At 34.8% G+C, this 16,571-nt stretch overlaps 1 protein-coding gene and 1 pseudogene across 2 annotated transcripts in view; both read right to left on the bottom strand.

Moving 5' to 3' along the window:
• Positions 1-16,571, bottom strand: part of USP32 (ubiquitin specific peptidase 32) — a 216,941-nt gene that overhangs the window by 28,746 nt on the left and 171,624 nt on the right. Inside the window, exons 13-21 of one of the 2 annotated variants that reach the window (XM_077852322.1) lie at positions 14,654-14,849; positions 12,623-12,798; positions 11,655-11,795; positions 7,052-7,211; positions 3,164-3,318; positions 2,193-2,274; positions 1,296-1,370; positions 692-830; positions 331-436 (exon numbers count right to left, since the gene is read on the bottom strand). In XM_077852322.1, coding sequence (XP_077708448.1) covers positions 331-436; positions 692-830; positions 1,296-1,370; positions 2,193-2,274; positions 3,164-3,318; positions 7,052-7,211; positions 11,655-11,795; positions 12,623-12,798; positions 14,654-14,849 — 1,230 coding nt within the window. The remainder of the gene's footprint in view (positions 1-330; positions 437-691; positions 831-1,295; positions 1,371-2,192; positions 2,275-3,163; positions 3,319-7,051; positions 7,212-11,654; positions 11,796-12,622; positions 12,799-14,653; positions 14,850-16,571) is intronic. The other variant, XM_077852323.1, reaches the window with a different exon arrangement.
• LOC144287376 (U4 spliceosomal RNA) lies at positions 12,221-12,341 on the bottom strand (annotated as a pseudogene).

Genomic DNA, 16,571 nt, shown 5'->3' on the forward strand with positions numbered 1-16,571 from the left:
AGAGAATACTGCAGTAAGAATATTGGTAACAGTAAAGGAATAACAAAGGAAGATTTACTCTATGTACAAGTAGGATATTTGATAAATTAGTAAACTGAGTGATATCCCAAATTTAGACTGTGACTTTGATCATTTCCTAACACTGCATCTTTATCAGTATTTTGCATACACTTCAACAAGGGGAAGTATCTGACACCTAGTTTATGCCTCATGAAGGATTTAAAACACATTAAAACTAAAAAGTTAAACATAAAAAGCATGTAGAAAAAATCAGTTACTTAAACAACTGCTTAGGACGTAAATACTTTCATATTATTTTAACCTGCTTACCCGAAGCTTTAATGGGGCGACATTCTTCTGAGTTCCACTCCAAAGTTCCTGTACTAAATCTCCATAGCATTTAGCCATATGCCCCTTCATACCAATGGGATTTGTCCTAGAAGTTTGAGAGGAAAATTTGTTGCCAAAGGTTCTCATAAATCACAATCACATGGGCATAGAAATGTCTAGCATCTATTTTTTCACATCAAAATATCTTTTTAAAATAAGAGAAGTATCCTTTGCCCCTTATTCATACCCAATAGGGCAAATAAGATAAGACTTTTTTCCTCTAGGGTGAAAAGGAAATTTAAGTGATAGTGGGTTCATAACAAAGTCATAAAAAAGATGGCAATGAATCAGGAAATACTACCTGTTGAGTTCATAAAGATGTCTCCCTGAGATAAAATACTGTGTCAGTGGCTGTGTGTTACTAACACACTGGATGCTTGAGTTCATGAAACAAGTGTTTCCCAGGTTACTTAGACCAGTGGCTCCTTTTTCTGTGGGAACTAGAAGAAACAAATACGAAAAGGAAGCTAACTACAACAAGATGTCGCAGACCAAACACACACTTGCATTCAATGCAATGATTTTTATAATTCTTGTAATCAGCTAAATGGAGCTAATACTTCTTCATCTGGTCTTAGAATGCTAAAGTAGGGAAGGTTTTTCATCAAGTGTCATTGGCAATCATGATAATCCAAGCTCATTTGTGATCTAAAAGCAGCAATGATTCTAACTGCTATAATAGTTTTTTAGAATTCAAACAATTCTCTCCTAGTACTGTCTTTATATGAATTATTAATTTCAAGGTTAGAAAGAGATTTGATGCTTCAGGAAAGAGAAAAGTAAAAGAGGACCTAATCCCTTTTGAACTAGAAAGCAAAAAGTTGTTAACCTTTCAATAATGAGAAAAGAAAAAAAAATAAATTTTTAAAAACAAGCTTTCTAAAAATAATTAACCAGAGACTTACCCTTGTGTCTATCTATTTTACTACTGTTTGCTATAAAGGACATTTCCTCAGGCCAGCTCATATCTTTATTGCGAACTGGAAAGATAGAGAGGAATGTGTTAATTTCTTATCCATTCAACCCACTGGATTGCTTCTGTTAAAAAAAAAAGAAAAAGTTCTTATTTCTAAATTAGAAATAAAAAAAAAATTGAGTTAATTTTAGTAATTGATTCTGAAACCATTCCAACTCTTTATATTGGGGACTATATAGTCACTTGATTACAATTCATTAGTAAGCTATTCCTTCAATTACCTACCTGAATTAAAATTATACTCAAAAATTTATAGAAGTAATTAAAGCTCTTAAACTTAATACACTAGAATTATCACAATTCCTTCTTAAATTTTGACAACTGTTGGAGTAATGTATTTTAATACAAAGGAAGCTAGTAATGTTTCCAAAAACCTTGATGAGAAAAGATACATTTTAAATTTTCAGTGACACATGCACATGTGTAAATCTATGTGTGAATATACAAACAAGTAAGCTCTGTTGGTAAGTGACCAATGTTGATGACTAAGGAAAGCCTCTGCCACTAACTGTGCCAAAAAGTTTTTCTTACTCAAACTCAAAAAGACAGCTTGAAGTTTTTAAGAAATTTTGTACACTTATAACTAGATTCACTTGTTTCTACCTGATGTTTCCATCCCTTGCCATCTAATGAATGTAGACATATTTTTCTTTTAAAGCAATCTAGATAGTATGTAACATTACATAAGAGCTTAATAGTTTTTCTTTATTATAAAGAGTATAATGATCAAGTAATATTTAGAAAAATTATAAAATGGATTATTAGTAAGTAAATCTTTAAATTTTTTTCCTAAAATCTAATAAAGATATATGCTTCCATCTTGTACCTTCAATTACCAGATGCTGCTCATCTTGGATTTTCAAATATTCCAATCTATGATCTTCATCATCCAGAAGAGTAAGGTAATTCTGTGTATGGAGGAGGAAATGTTTTTGTTAATTTGATTACTAGACTTGAAACGGAAATGGAAGTAAATATTAATGACAAAACAATTAAACATGTCCTTGTAGTTCCCTACCTCATATGACAGGTATTTGGCATAGTATAGTTGTTCAGAAATATTTATAATTTAGGTTGGCAAAATGAGAGAAAACCAATGTCTACTTCATAAACAAATACTTCATGTCTCTAAAACAAAGTTATAACAGAATTTTGGGGAGATCAGAAGATTTATCACCCATCAAACCAAAATTGAGATGTAGATTCCCGGAAGCACACAAAAGAAATTTTCCTTAGTACCTAGTATGAAATTAAGTAAATATGCTAATGTTAAGAATGAAACTTACTAGGAACCAAAAATATAAAATCAAAGTATACAGAATTACATGTTTTTGTTTGTGCTCACAAAATTAAGTCAATTATTCTAAGGGAGGTACTATTGTTTTGCCTGTTTACTCACAAGAAAATTGAGACAGTTAAGTGACTTGCTCTGGGTTATACAACTAAACAAGTGGCAGAGCTAAGATTTAATCACTGGCAGTGGGGCTCCAGCAATTGTGTTAACTATTACATATTATACTATACTGCCTCTCGATGGTGATCATAGGAGGATGTAAAAAGAGGGAACAATGGAACAGAGAACTGGTTAAAACTACTTACGTTCCAATTTCAGAGTATAATCTGAAAACACATTGCATATGTTAGGAAGACTATATAAGCAATTAATGGCACTATCTCTGAAGAGAATAGAAAATAGAGGTCAAAGGATGGGAATGAAGAAGTTTCACTATATATTTCTGTATTGTTTGGATCTTTTCAACATGTGTACGTGTCACCTTACGATAGGAAATGACTTACCTCACTGTTGTAAAGCCACAGGCGCATATCTTCCTCTTTGATGCGTAGCCTCTGAGATAGATATTCATGAATTTCCTTGATGGTTTGCATTCGACTAAAACAGCCTGTATAGGCTAAGACTCGCTTTAATGGTGCATTTGGAGAAGGTACATTTCCTATGGTCATAGTAATCATAATAAGGAAAAAGGCATATGTAAAAAAAACCCTCAGCAATGACTGCTTTAGGAAATAATGATGAGAAATGAGAATTATAGTTTTGATTTTTTAAAAGATTTGAGAGAGAGAGAGAGAGAGAGCACAAGTGGAGGTCGGGGGAAGGGAAAGAGTGAGAGAGACAAGAAAACTGTGCTGAGCACAGAGCTGATGTGTGGCTTGACCCCAGGACCCTGGGATCATGACCTGAGCCTCAAGCAGATGCTTAACCAACTGAGCCACCCAGGTGCCTAAGAATTAAAAGTTTAATAATCTTGTAAATTAAGAAGCTTTAAAATGAAGATAGGAGACCAACTGTGTTAAAGTAAGTTGAAGCCTTTAACTTTGAAAGAAAGAGCAACAAAATCAGAGCCCAAGTAAGAGATGGTATTTGGATTCCAAAGAGTAGCAAAGTATCAATAACAGACACTGGTATCTTGGCTGCCCCCAGTAGGGTGACACTCAATAGCAAAATCAATATTCAATGTAAGAATGGGGAAGATTATAATGGGACTGGATTTGAATTCTACAGATAACTGGATTTGTTAAAAAAACAAAACAAAAACCACTGGCCCAAAACGGCATCACTTAGGTTAAAGTCCTAAGTTCATAAACCAAGACTTAATACCTAACCTAACTGCAGTTTCAAACCTGCTAGAAATGTAACCTTTAAACAGTCAACATGGGTATTCCTGGTCAGTACTAGGACATTTATTGATAGACCCCTGCTTTTCCCCTTAAAAGGGAGATCTTGTCTAAAACAGAAGAATCTTTGTGAAAAATTTCCTTTTTTCCACTCCCTACCCTTTAAAAATCTTCTTTCCTGTAGCCCTCAGGAGCACTTCTCTACTTGCTAGATGGGATGCTGCAAGACTCATAAATCGATTAATAAAGCCAATTAGATCTTTAACATTTACATTGTTGAATTTTTATTTAATAATCTGACCCACTTTCTTAAAATAAACCGTCTTTGAATTACTAATCCCATCACTCAGTCATTAAATGCCCCAATTACCTGGCACATTAGTACAATTACACAAGAAACTTTTCTTTAAAATTCGAAATAGGCATAGACTCTACAATGCCCAAACAGAGTTGAAAGTGAAACCAAGGGCGCTTCTGTGAAAAAAAATTGCCCGGCTGAAAAGGTAAGAGGGAGGAAGACTGTAGGGCCTGCCCACTCAATAAGAGGACAACGGGCATAATCTTGAATTTCTAGAGGGCTCAAGAAACAAAAAGAATGGCAATAAGAGGAAAGAGAAAAGCGAAGAATTTAACAAGTTTAACCACATACTTCAAAAGAGAAGGGAGATGAAGTGACGAGATTGAATGAGTCAAAATATAGGTTGCTAAAACAATCAACTAAACCTTGGTTAACTATTTAGCCAAAAACCCAGGCAAGAGCTATAGTTTAGGGGTCCCTGGGTGGCTCAGTGGTTTAGCACCTGCCCAGGGCGTGATCTTGGAGAACCGGGATCGAGTGCTACATTGGGCTCCATTGCATGAAGCCTACTTCTCCCTCTGCCTGTGTCTCTGCCTCTTTCTCTCTGTCTCTCATGAATAAATAAAACCTTAAAAAAAAAAAAAAAAAAAAAAAAGAGCTATAGCTTAAAATGGTCCTCTCTAGCTATAGTAGGTTATAGTTTACTTAGTAATCCAAAATAAAAATAAACTTAGCATATCAATATAAGCCATCTAGGGTAAGATTATACCTGCCAGGTAATTTCTACCTATCCAATGGAGACATAGCTTTTTTCCTCTTATTAAATGCTTTTGGGTTTTCACCTACTAAACAAAGCAAATAAAAATATTGGTATCATATGCCTTTTAAAAAGCTTCCAAAAAGAATTTACTCACCTAAAATAGGCTGAAAAACCAACCAAGAAATAAAGACCTCTTTATCTGTCAACATGGCTACATATAAGTATACATTTAAGTATACTGTGTCACAGTTTGTATACTCATCACTTCAAAAGTAATAAAAGAGCCTAGTAAACAGTCCTAACACATTGAGTAATGAAAAAGATGAAAAATATGTTAGGGCAGAACAAAGCCCAACCATGATCAGTTTTTAAACTAGAAAAGCTTAGCAAATCTTTTACTATCAGCAAGCAAAGGATAATTCCTAAGAGAAAATAAAAGAACAAATTTCTCTAAGTATACATCAGAGGATTAGTTATAAGATTACAGCAAGAAAGCATATTTTTGTAAACTTCAATATGATTAATGATTGATTTCAGAACTAATTAGTAAGGAATAAAATTTCAAATTAAGAATAAATTTGGAGCATATACTCAGTTCTAGGATTCAGAAGCATTTGCGAGCGTAGTGTCCAAGTCAATTTCTATTGTCATAAGCCACATAAGAAATTTATTTGAATTCTAGACAGTTTTTATAGCATAGCTCATTAAGCAGGCAGCCACTTATTACACATAATTTTATGTTTTTGAATAGCATCAACAAATCTAGTAGAATTTACAGAAGCAGCAGAAATCTAGGATCAGCACAAGAGTTACAAAGAATACTTACTAATGGTACAACAACACATCTTGCCTCTCATGTTATCTTTCAAAGAAAATTGAAAAATATATGCTATGGGTGCCATGGAAGCAAGGCAAAAAAACAAAAAACAAAAAACTTTTATTCAATGGAAAATTAAATCAAGAATGTTTTATAGTGATTCTATTTCACTGCTCCTTGATTTTGACATTTTTGCCAAAGACAAAGTTTGGTTAGGCAGAAAAAGCCAATGCTTTGCTATAATTCTTACCAAATAATATGTGTAAGAATCTTCATATATTATCTGAATATAACTTTTAAGGAAGATAGAAAACTAAATATTTGATTTCAAAGGATGAATGGTACTTATAGAGTTGGTTTGGGTTCACAGGTAGTTCTTGCATACTAAGTTATATTAATAATATTCTGGCATTGTTATATATATATATATTCTGGCATTGTTACATAAAGTCTTAGACTTTGTGTAAACAGATTAACTCATTATTTCCACTGAAGAACAAAGTCAAATATTTGCAAAGCAAAAGTATAGAGCAAGTCCTACCTGTCTATAAAATTTAGCCTCACAGAGAAATCAAAGGGGGAACTTTTCCCATGTAATACATTAAAACAGGAATTATACATCATTTTGGTAGGCTTGATGTTCTTCAAAGCAAATGTGTCATTTTAATTTTCAAAAACATATCCTTCATTTTATATTATCTGTCTCTAATAAATGCTCTCTGGATTAAGCGAGAATTGTATCTTGTTTTATCAGAAAAGTCCCCAAAACAGTAAACAAACAAAAATATGATATTGTGAAAGAAATTACTTTTCAGAAATTTGAGTGGAGTTGAAAAGACCAGTCAGTCATTGACTGACAGATTTTTAATTTAGGTCAGGCAAATAATTTACAATGGCTTGTTTCCAATGAAACAAAGTATATGAAATGTATTTCTATTTTCTTTGTATGTTTTCAAACTAGAAAGGGAAAAAATTCTCAGTTTGCTGCTGAGATTTTGCCACTACCTCATCTAGTCTTGCGCATGACCATAGATTTAGGCCCCACAGATGATTTACTGATTCTGTATGAAAGCCGATGGGAATACATATTAGTATAGTGGCACCAGACTTTGAGCAACTTGGTTGCTTTTGTTTTTTAAAGAAATGCATGGTATTCTTGCTGCATTCTTAAGTTACCTCTTGGTAAATGCTGAGGAAACATTCTCAGGCTGATCATACCCATATTCACCCAGATGTTAGACTGCTGCGTCCGAGTAGCAGGCTGCTGTCTTAGGAAGAGAAGATATCGAGGAAACAATTCCAGCTCTGGGATTTCTGTCTTGCTATTCTTGATCACCTGTTGTCATAAAAGATACAATGTGATCACCATGAAAGAAGAAACAAAACTGGTCATTTTTACCTAATTTCTAAGATTTATTTTTTAACTAAAATGTTCAATAGGTTTACCACCTATACTTGGTTAGATTCATAGGTTTCTTATATACTCTCAGTTTCCTGGTCCTAAACCCATCTTCTAAGATTAGAACCCCTGGTGAATATTTTCTCCTCTTTTATTTAAAAGCAAGTAACATTGAGATAAAGAGGAGAAATCTTAACTATTAATTCTATTAACTTCATACTATAATTCTTTTCACTTTTATGTATTTTGTGTATATATATATATTTTTTTAAATTTTTATTTATTTATGATAGTCACACACAGAGAGAGAGAGAGGGGCAGAGACACAGGCAGAGGGAGAAGCAGGCTCCATGCCGGGAGCCCGACGTGGGATTCGATCCTGGGTCTCCAGGATCACGCCCTGGGCCAAAGGCAGGCGCCAAACCGCTGCGCCACCCAGGGATCCCGTATTTTGTGTATATTAATGATGGCCTTTTAAAGAACAAATTCTTAGGACTGGAGTTATAAGTCAAAAAGCATGGAAGGCCATGTTATTAACTATATTAAGTCATTTTGTCACCCAAAGTGTTGTAATTTACAGTATTTTCAGAAATGTATGAACATAGTTCTCTCATAAAATCTTATCAGTAGACATGATTTGAAAACACCTGGTTTCTTTAACACATATACAGTACTATAAATTTGCTTAAAATTTTATTTCTTATATTAGTAAGGATAAAAATGTTTTCATATAAAAATTTTCTGGGGCTCCTAGTGGCTCAGTCAGTTAAGCATCTGCCTTCAGTTCAGGTCATGATCCCAGGGTCCTGGGATTGAGCCCCCCATCAGGCTCTCTGCTTATTAGCAAGGAGCCTGATTCTCCCTCTCCCTCTGCCTGTCATTCTCTATGCCTGTGCTATCAAATAAATAAAATATAAACTTAAAAAATTTTGCTATCTATATTCTATTATAATAGGTTTGTTCAATATACTTTTGTCTATGATTAAAACAACTATATTGGAGGCCCAAAGCGGAGATTCATGTTGTTGAAAGAGGATTTTTCAATAACCCCCTCCAATAATGTGCTTGCCAGCCCAAAGACACAGGAAAACATTTCATTAGAAAACTATTGTTCTACGAGGTCAAGGGTAGATAGAACATTATCAAGCTAGTATTCCAAAAGGATAGGATTAACACACCTTAAAACATAAAATTCTACATAATTTGTAATGTCTCAAGTGATGAGGCTTTATTTTATTTCCCTCTGCCCTAGTAACCAATGTTTTCTACAATAGAGCACTTTTTAATGTCAAGAGGGGGCAGTAAAGAACCAAATGAAAACAATGCTATAAACTAAACCTTTAGTAGGACTTTTTCTTAAAAGTATTTGGCATATTCTGATACGCTATTGTATGGTATTTGAAAAGCTCCATTGGTCCCCCATTGGGGACCTTACATGATAAGCAGTATAAAGGCTCTCCCTGGTATTTTCCTCTAAGACTGCTGGAAGAAGTCTGTCTACTTCTACATAGGCACTAATACCTACAAAGCCAACCATAATTTCTTATGATTTCGGTTTAATATGTTTTGAGAAAAGGTTAATAATTCAGTATCTGTATTTGTCAGACTACATAAGACATACCTTTGGCAGAATCTGAACTGATAATGAAGTAGTTTTTATAATATATGCATCTTGCTTGCCAAGGTAACAAGTGATTTTGTGAGCAAATTACAATTAACAAATTCTTATGCACAAACATACAAAAACATATTTATTTATATTTTAATTATTCTTGTCTTTGAACTTGCTAATAACTTCAAAGATAACCGGAAAACAATAGATATAATTTCATTTGCAAGAATTTATCTTAAAAAAATCATCACATGTTTGGGGAAAAAATTCTCACTAGGAAATTTTTTTCCAGAAATGGTTTTTTAAAATTAAACACTAGAGGCAAACTAAATATCCATCAGTAGGTGATTAGTTAATAAATTATGATTTATGTACATATATATGTATATGTATGCAAAGTATATAAAGGATCATTATGCAATTACTAAAAATAATGGTATAGATCTAAATTTTTTTTTTAGATCTAAATTTATTAACCTACAATGACATCCACAGTAGCTGTTAGATTGAAAATAATAGCAGATCATAAAACACCAGGTATAAGATAATTCAATTTCATAAAATTACCCACACATGGGGTGTCTGAGTGGCTCAGATGATTAAGCTTCTGACTTGATTTTGGCTCAGGTCATAATCTCAGGGTTGTGAGATCAAGTCCCACATTGGGCTCCAAGCTGGGTGTGGAATCTGCTTAGGATTCTCTCTCTCACTCTGCTTCTCCCCATTGCCTCTGCCCTCAACAAATAAATAACCCATATCTATCTATGTATGTATGTGAAAAGGCATAGAGTAATGTTTGGGAAAAAAAGTACATTAAGGTGTTAATAGTGGTTACCTCTTAACGTAGTAGGATTTGACATGATTTTTATTTTCTTTTTTTTTTTCTGTATCACTGTATCTGTATCATATCACATGTACAAATTAAAGATGTTTTTCTTTTTCTTTTTTTTTAAGTAGGCTCCACACCTTATGACCTTATGAAGACCTGAGATCAAAACCTGAGCTGAGATCAAGAGTCAGATGCTTAATTGACTGAGCCACCCAGCTACCCCAAAGATATATTTTTTTTCCAAAGATATTTTTAAATACATAGTCTGACTTAATATAAGTATGAAAGTATTCATTTTTAACTTTGTCATGGCAAATTTTAGTATTTACTCCCTACCTGAAAACACCATATTTTAAATGTTTTTTGCAGCATTTTTTCCTGGAATCAGGCAAATGTGTTATATATAGAGATTAAAAGAAAATACTACCAAGCCAGCGAATGCAGTTTCGATTTAGTAAGATTATTTTAATATTTGTCTGACATCAATGTAAAAAACATGACCTTGTGTGAGGCTCTGAAAAAATTCATCTAATAATTATGATGATGATGATGGTATTAGCAAAAGTCAATGTTTACTAACCACTTACTATAAATCAGATACTGTTAATCATATATATATTATTTAATTATCAAAATAACATTAATGAAGTAGATAACTGTTATTTCCACTTAACAGAGGAGGAATCTAAGATTTAGATTGGAACATTGGTAATCCAAATCTAGGCAGGCTCTAAAACATCAAACTATATATATGTCAAACAATTATCACAATGTTTCCCCAGATATAGAATATTAAGACATAGCAGGAAAGTCCCAGAAATTAAGCAACTAACTGAAGGACTACCCTACCTTCCAATATGTAAAGAATAAAGTATATATGTATATGTATCTATGTATATTTATTTTTAATATATATCTTCTAGAATTTCTGATGCCAAATACAGTAGGAATATTTTGGAGCCAACAAACACAAATCCCAAATTCCTGCTTCTGACCTAAACACAGTTTTTAATAAATGTAATTAGTCAAAATTATAGATTAAGGCTTTATAGCAGACTTTTACTCTTTTTGGAAGTGATCTAACTTACAGTATCTCATCTATGCAAGCTTTCCTGGTATAAGAAAGTTCTATCTTGGACATTAATGTGAGGGAGAGTGTTTCTTGATCTACAAAAAGAACCTTCTTACAAAGTATTTTACTGCATGGAAGAGTATTCAGGACATGAGTCCTGTTGTTTACTATATAAGCTCAATAACATAAAAGTATAGTTAATTCACTATTATTTTGATATTATATACTTCAAGTCTTTTAAATTATTCTTTTAAATTACTTAGAGCATTTTATTTATGCTCTGAATGACTCATCCTAGTAATGGCAACAATCAGAATTCATTAGCCTTGGATTCCTGTTATCATTTGTTATGATCATTTGTGTGTCCTTCCTACAAAAAGACAAAACCCAAAAATCCACTAACAACTATGGGATGAACCAACCCCTAACTGGATGCCTGTGTGGTTAATAAAAAGAAGTTTCAGAATTAATCACTGCACCATTTCTCCTACATTCACTGAACTTTTCGGCACTGGCTCTCAGACTTCTGCTCCAGCCTAAGTCCTGCAATATCCTAAAGTCTGAGTTTATATGGAGAACTTATTTAATAGCTCAGCCTCATAATACCTTGACTTTGTTTAGTCCAGTTACTATTCCCTCCACTCCATGTAAATCACCCACTTCATAGGCATATCATTGTATAGTTGGTATCCAATACAGTGCTCAGTAAAATGAATGAATAAATGTAAAAGAACATAAATTTTATTCAACAGTACTGATACTCTGCTGCTATAGGTAAGAACTAATTTGTGGATAGTGAGATTCATACAGAAAGTAATGACCCAAGCTAGGGCTGTTCCTTATATAAGCACCATTGGTTATACTTACAGGTCGAGGTAAGGCCAGGTTTGCTCCATACCAGTGATAAAGTGCTCTCCACACAGGTTCTGGGACCATTTCATAATCTCTTCCATGGATCAGCTGTGGGGTTCGTTTCAATCGTCCTCCTTCTAGTGTTAGTGATGTAGCCTTAGAAAGGATGGAATACAAATGTTGATTTAAAAAATATTTTTAGTATTATAGTCTCTTGTGTTTTAACAAAGTCTAGATACAGAACAAATACCTATGTCACTACTCAGTTTCATGTTACTGAAAAATAACGTATTTTCTTAAAGAGATTTTTAACTTTCAAAATAAATTATTTAAGAAAGAGAACTCAAGGGACACCTGGGTGGCTCAGTCAGTTAAGTGTCTGCCTTTAGCTCAGATTGTGATCCTGAGGTCCTGTGATCAAGCCCTATGTCAGGCTCCCTGCTTCTCCCTCTGCCCTTCCCCCCCGCTGTGCTTACTCGTGAGTTCGCACGTGTGCTCTTTCAAATAAATAAGTAAAGATCTTAAAAAAAAAAAAGAACTCAAGGCAAATCATTTGAAAAATCATTGGAGCATTTGGAAATAAGACTGGTTTTCACAGATTTCATTCAAACGACAGAAAATATTATTTTGGGAAAAGTTAATTAGCAATAATCACGCCTCAGATAAACCTCATTGGCTATGATACTGCCACTGCACAAAGCTCAGAAAATATTATTTTTGGGAAAAAAAATCCCACATACACATAAGACTACATTTTCACAGTAGCTGTCCTAAGAATATTTCTAAGGATTACTACACTGCTTCTACGCAATTACTAAATCAAAAAATATTCTCACAGAAATATACTCTGCAGAGATCTCCATCTACAGTTAATTAAATGAACCATGAATGTATGAATGTCATGCTATACGTTAAAATCTCTAGAGTGAAATTTATATGCCACTTGAAAGAGAATTATTTTAAGCAGATGTCATATTACTTACCTTTACTGGTTCTTGAGTTACTAGTGGCTGGTTATCAATAGCGCCTGGTTTCTGAGGATTGAGATGCAATAAAATATTCCCATTGGCTCCTAGCAAACACTGGTTGTTATTGTCAGAAGTGTTATGTTGTCGAGCAAAGCACATATCTGCCCCTGGTGTCGCAGAATACAGAAAGCCTGTAAAAGAAAAGAGGATGGAATTTATTTTTAGTTATTATCCATAAAGATATGAACTCTATGTCCATGTATTAGATTAATGCTATTTTTCTATTGGCATGTTAGTACAAGATTTTGATAACTCTGTAGAAGGTAGGAAATATAAACGTAATCCTTCTGGGCAATACCTAGCATAACACTAGGTGGAAGAAAAACTTTAAACTGTTACCAAATGAGGTGCCTGGGTGGTGCAGCTGCTTTAAGTGTCTGACTTTTGACTTTGGCTCATTCATAATCTCAGGGTCATGTGATTCAGCCCCATGTCTGGCTCCACACTCAGCTCAGTGTGGAGTCTGCCTAAGATTGTCTCTCCCCCTCACCCTCTGTCCCGCCCCCCACTCACACACATGCTCTCTCTCCAAAATAAATAAAAATCTGAAAAACAAAAAAACAAAACCCACAACTGTTACCAAATGAACATCTGGCCTGCCTCCTGAAATATCTAATAATTCACAAAAATTATACATCCTCTGATAGAAAAGTATGGCCAAATAGCTGGGCTCTCACACAGTCACCTTTAATTCTTCTCTTCCACCTGTAAACACATTCCAAATGTTCTTGGAAGACTGGCCTGGTCATAAGAAGTCTCTAAACCAAAGGGAAGGAGCTAAAACAAGAACTCTAACAGATGAGTGCCAGAGAGGAAGGAATTGTTTCCTAATAAATTTATTTCAAAGGAAGCCATGCCAGGTTATAATAGAAAAATACACACATAAAATTGATTCATGATGACTTAGAGTTGTGAACCTCAATGCTATTTTAAGGTATTTCAACTCTGAACTATAGACTAATCTCAGGTAAACATTCTAGCCATCAATCACTTTAAACCTTTTGTCTGTGGCACTACCAGCCTGTGGATAGCACAGGTCAGAGTAAGCACATATCAAAAAGGACCTTAGAGAGGTTAAAGAAAAAATCTGGGTGTTAAAGCTCCTCAGAGAGAGCACTTCTAGGACTGCTGAGTGATGCTATAATGTCAGATGGGGAACAAGAAGGAGATACAAAGAACTTTGTAGAGAAGGTGCCAGCTCTGTCCAATTTGCCAGCTCCCTTCATGGAAAGGAGAAAAGATCTCAAAGATGGAATAACAACAGAGTAAGGCTGAGAGCATTGCTAGTGTTATTAGGAGAGTAATAGGGATCAACTCAACTCAGCTAGGCCACAAATACATCAAAGCATTTCCTCCAAATGTGTAGAAACACTGAGTTTTAGGTAGGTAGGGGATTATGGGAAGCATTATGGCTTTTTTCTCAATAGTTTCATAAAAAATTCCCTCAATTCTGGCCTCAAATGTTTGTATAATCTGATATGAGGGTGCACTTAATCCAATGAAGGCAGAGACAGTCTTGGAGATGGAATTTTAGAGTTTCTCAACAACTGTCTTCTGAAATCTAAATTTAATGACAAAATAATAGCAATAGGGAGAGAAGTGGCTTTAATCAACGAAAACAGTGAAAATATTTTGTCTTTTTTTTTTTTTTACAAGTTTATTTATTTATTTTAAGTAGGTCCATGCCCAGTGTTGGCTTTGAACTCATGACTCCTGAGAGAAGAGTTGCGTGCTCTACTAACTGAGCCAGCCAGATGCCCCAATCATTTTCAAATTGATTAATGAAGTAGAATATAGAAGAGTTTCTCTTTGTAAAGCTACTACATTCAAGAATACATTCAAGAATCTTTTAATTGACCATTTCATTCAAAACTTACTGCTGTGAATGGAAGTCTGATTAGATCCTAGAAAGGACACCCTCTGACAAAGTATACTCCTTTAAGAAGTGACCCTGAATAAACTTTATGGGAAACACGCCATACTTACCACTGCCAGCAGTTTCCGAAGCTTCAGATGCAGTAGAAATGTTGTCTGAAAATTTCTCTTCTGTGGTGTTCACATAACTAAGGCTGCCTCCTCCAATTCTATCTTCACTCTGCTCTATACAATGTACTGCTGTTCCAATTGAATATTTTCCTCCATTCAGAACAGATGATAGCTCAATTACAACAGGGCTGGCATCCTAAAAATCATGAAGTCAGAGACTGAGATATAAATTTAATAATCTGATAACTAAGCAGCCTTTAAAAATGAATCCCCAAATTATCTATTGCTTCTAATCCTCCAGTAGTTTGCTACTGCTGATTAATAACACTTTATTTATTTTTATTTTTTTTAATAACACTTTAATGTATAACTAAATTTTACTTTTTTCAAAGTGTGTGTATAAATAAAATTGGTAAGGCAAACTGGGAATACATACTGCAAAGGACTTTGACACAAACTGAGTGAATGATGTATGTATGAATAGGTTTACCTATTATTTATTTTTAAAGATTTATTTACTTATTTCAGAGAGGGGAAGGGAGAAGCAAAAAGAAAGGGGGAGAGAGAATCCTCAGCACACTACTCGCCAAGCATGGAGCCTGACATGGGGCTTGATCTCATGATCCTGAGATCACAACCTGAGTCAGAGGGAGAAGCAGGCTCCCTGTTGGGAGCCTGATGCAGGACTTGATCCCAGGACCCTGGGATCATGACCTGAGTCAGAGGCAGATGCTCAACCACAGAGCCACCCAGGTGCCCTGGGAGTTGACACCTTTTTAAGATAAAGTATATGAGTTAATACAACTATTTGAGATATTCTGGGATATTCTTGTCTGAGCTACCTGGACACTTGAGTTGTGTGCTCAAGACAGAAAAAGAGGTGGAATATAAAAATTTGGAGCCCCAGAGTCTTCCTGAAGCATAAGAACATGGTATATGTAGAATAAGGAGAGATCAATGTTTACAAAATAGGCAATGGAAGAATCTGAGAAGGACACCGAATCTGAATGATGAGAGGAAAATCAAGAGATTGTACAGTAGCAGAAGCAGAGACTACTAGCACAGAATTATTTTCTACTAAGTTTAGTAATAGAAAAACAGAAATAGAAGACTCTGAGGGGCAGCCCAGGTGGCTCAGCGATTTAGCGCTGCCTTCAGTCCAGGGTGTGATCCTGGAGACCTGGAATTGAGTCTCATGTCAGGCTGCCTGCATAGAGCCTGCTTCTCCCTCTGCCTGTGTCTCTGTCTCTCTTTGTATCTCTCATAATAAATAAAATATTAAAAAAAAATAAGACTTTGAGAATGTGTATCTATGAATGCTGTTAGAAGATCAGGATATCTGTAACTGAGAGGGTAAAGAGAAAGACTAAAGTGATTAACCAGTGAAACAAGATCCCACAGGCATCTGAGGGGGTACGTAATAGCATGTGGGGCTATTAGTTTCTCACAGTGGGGCTTTAGTTTCTCTTAATGCAATTAGAGCACCCCTAATTTTAGCCTAAACAGGGAGACACTGTATCAACATTTTATTACATACTTTCTCCTCTTTGATCTATAAGCCAGGTGAATACTATCAATTTGTAGACCTTCAGAAGCCAGCTCTGAAGAATTTTCAGTGCCTTTAATAGAAAGAGTGGCAATAAAACTTAGATTTCTTTCTACAGACCAATTCACTTTTTGTTTTGTTTTTAAGATTTTATTTATTCATGAGAGACACAGAGAGAGAGAGAGAGAGGCAGAGACACAGGCAGGGGGAGAAGCAGGCTCCATGCAGGGAGCCCGACGTGGGACTTGATCCCAGGACTTCAGGATCATGCCCTGGGCCAAAGGCAGGCGCTAAACCACTGAGCCACCCAGGGATCCCCCCAATTCACTTTTTGGATTAAATTTTTAAAATAGCAATTGTTAAAACCTCACA

Source organism: Canis aureus, chromosome 16 (assembly GCF_053574225.1).
Source record: "Canis aureus isolate CA01 chromosome 16, VMU_Caureus_v.1.0, whole genome shotgun sequence".
NCBI lineage: Eukaryota > Metazoa > Chordata > Mammalia > Carnivora > Canidae > Canis > Canis aureus.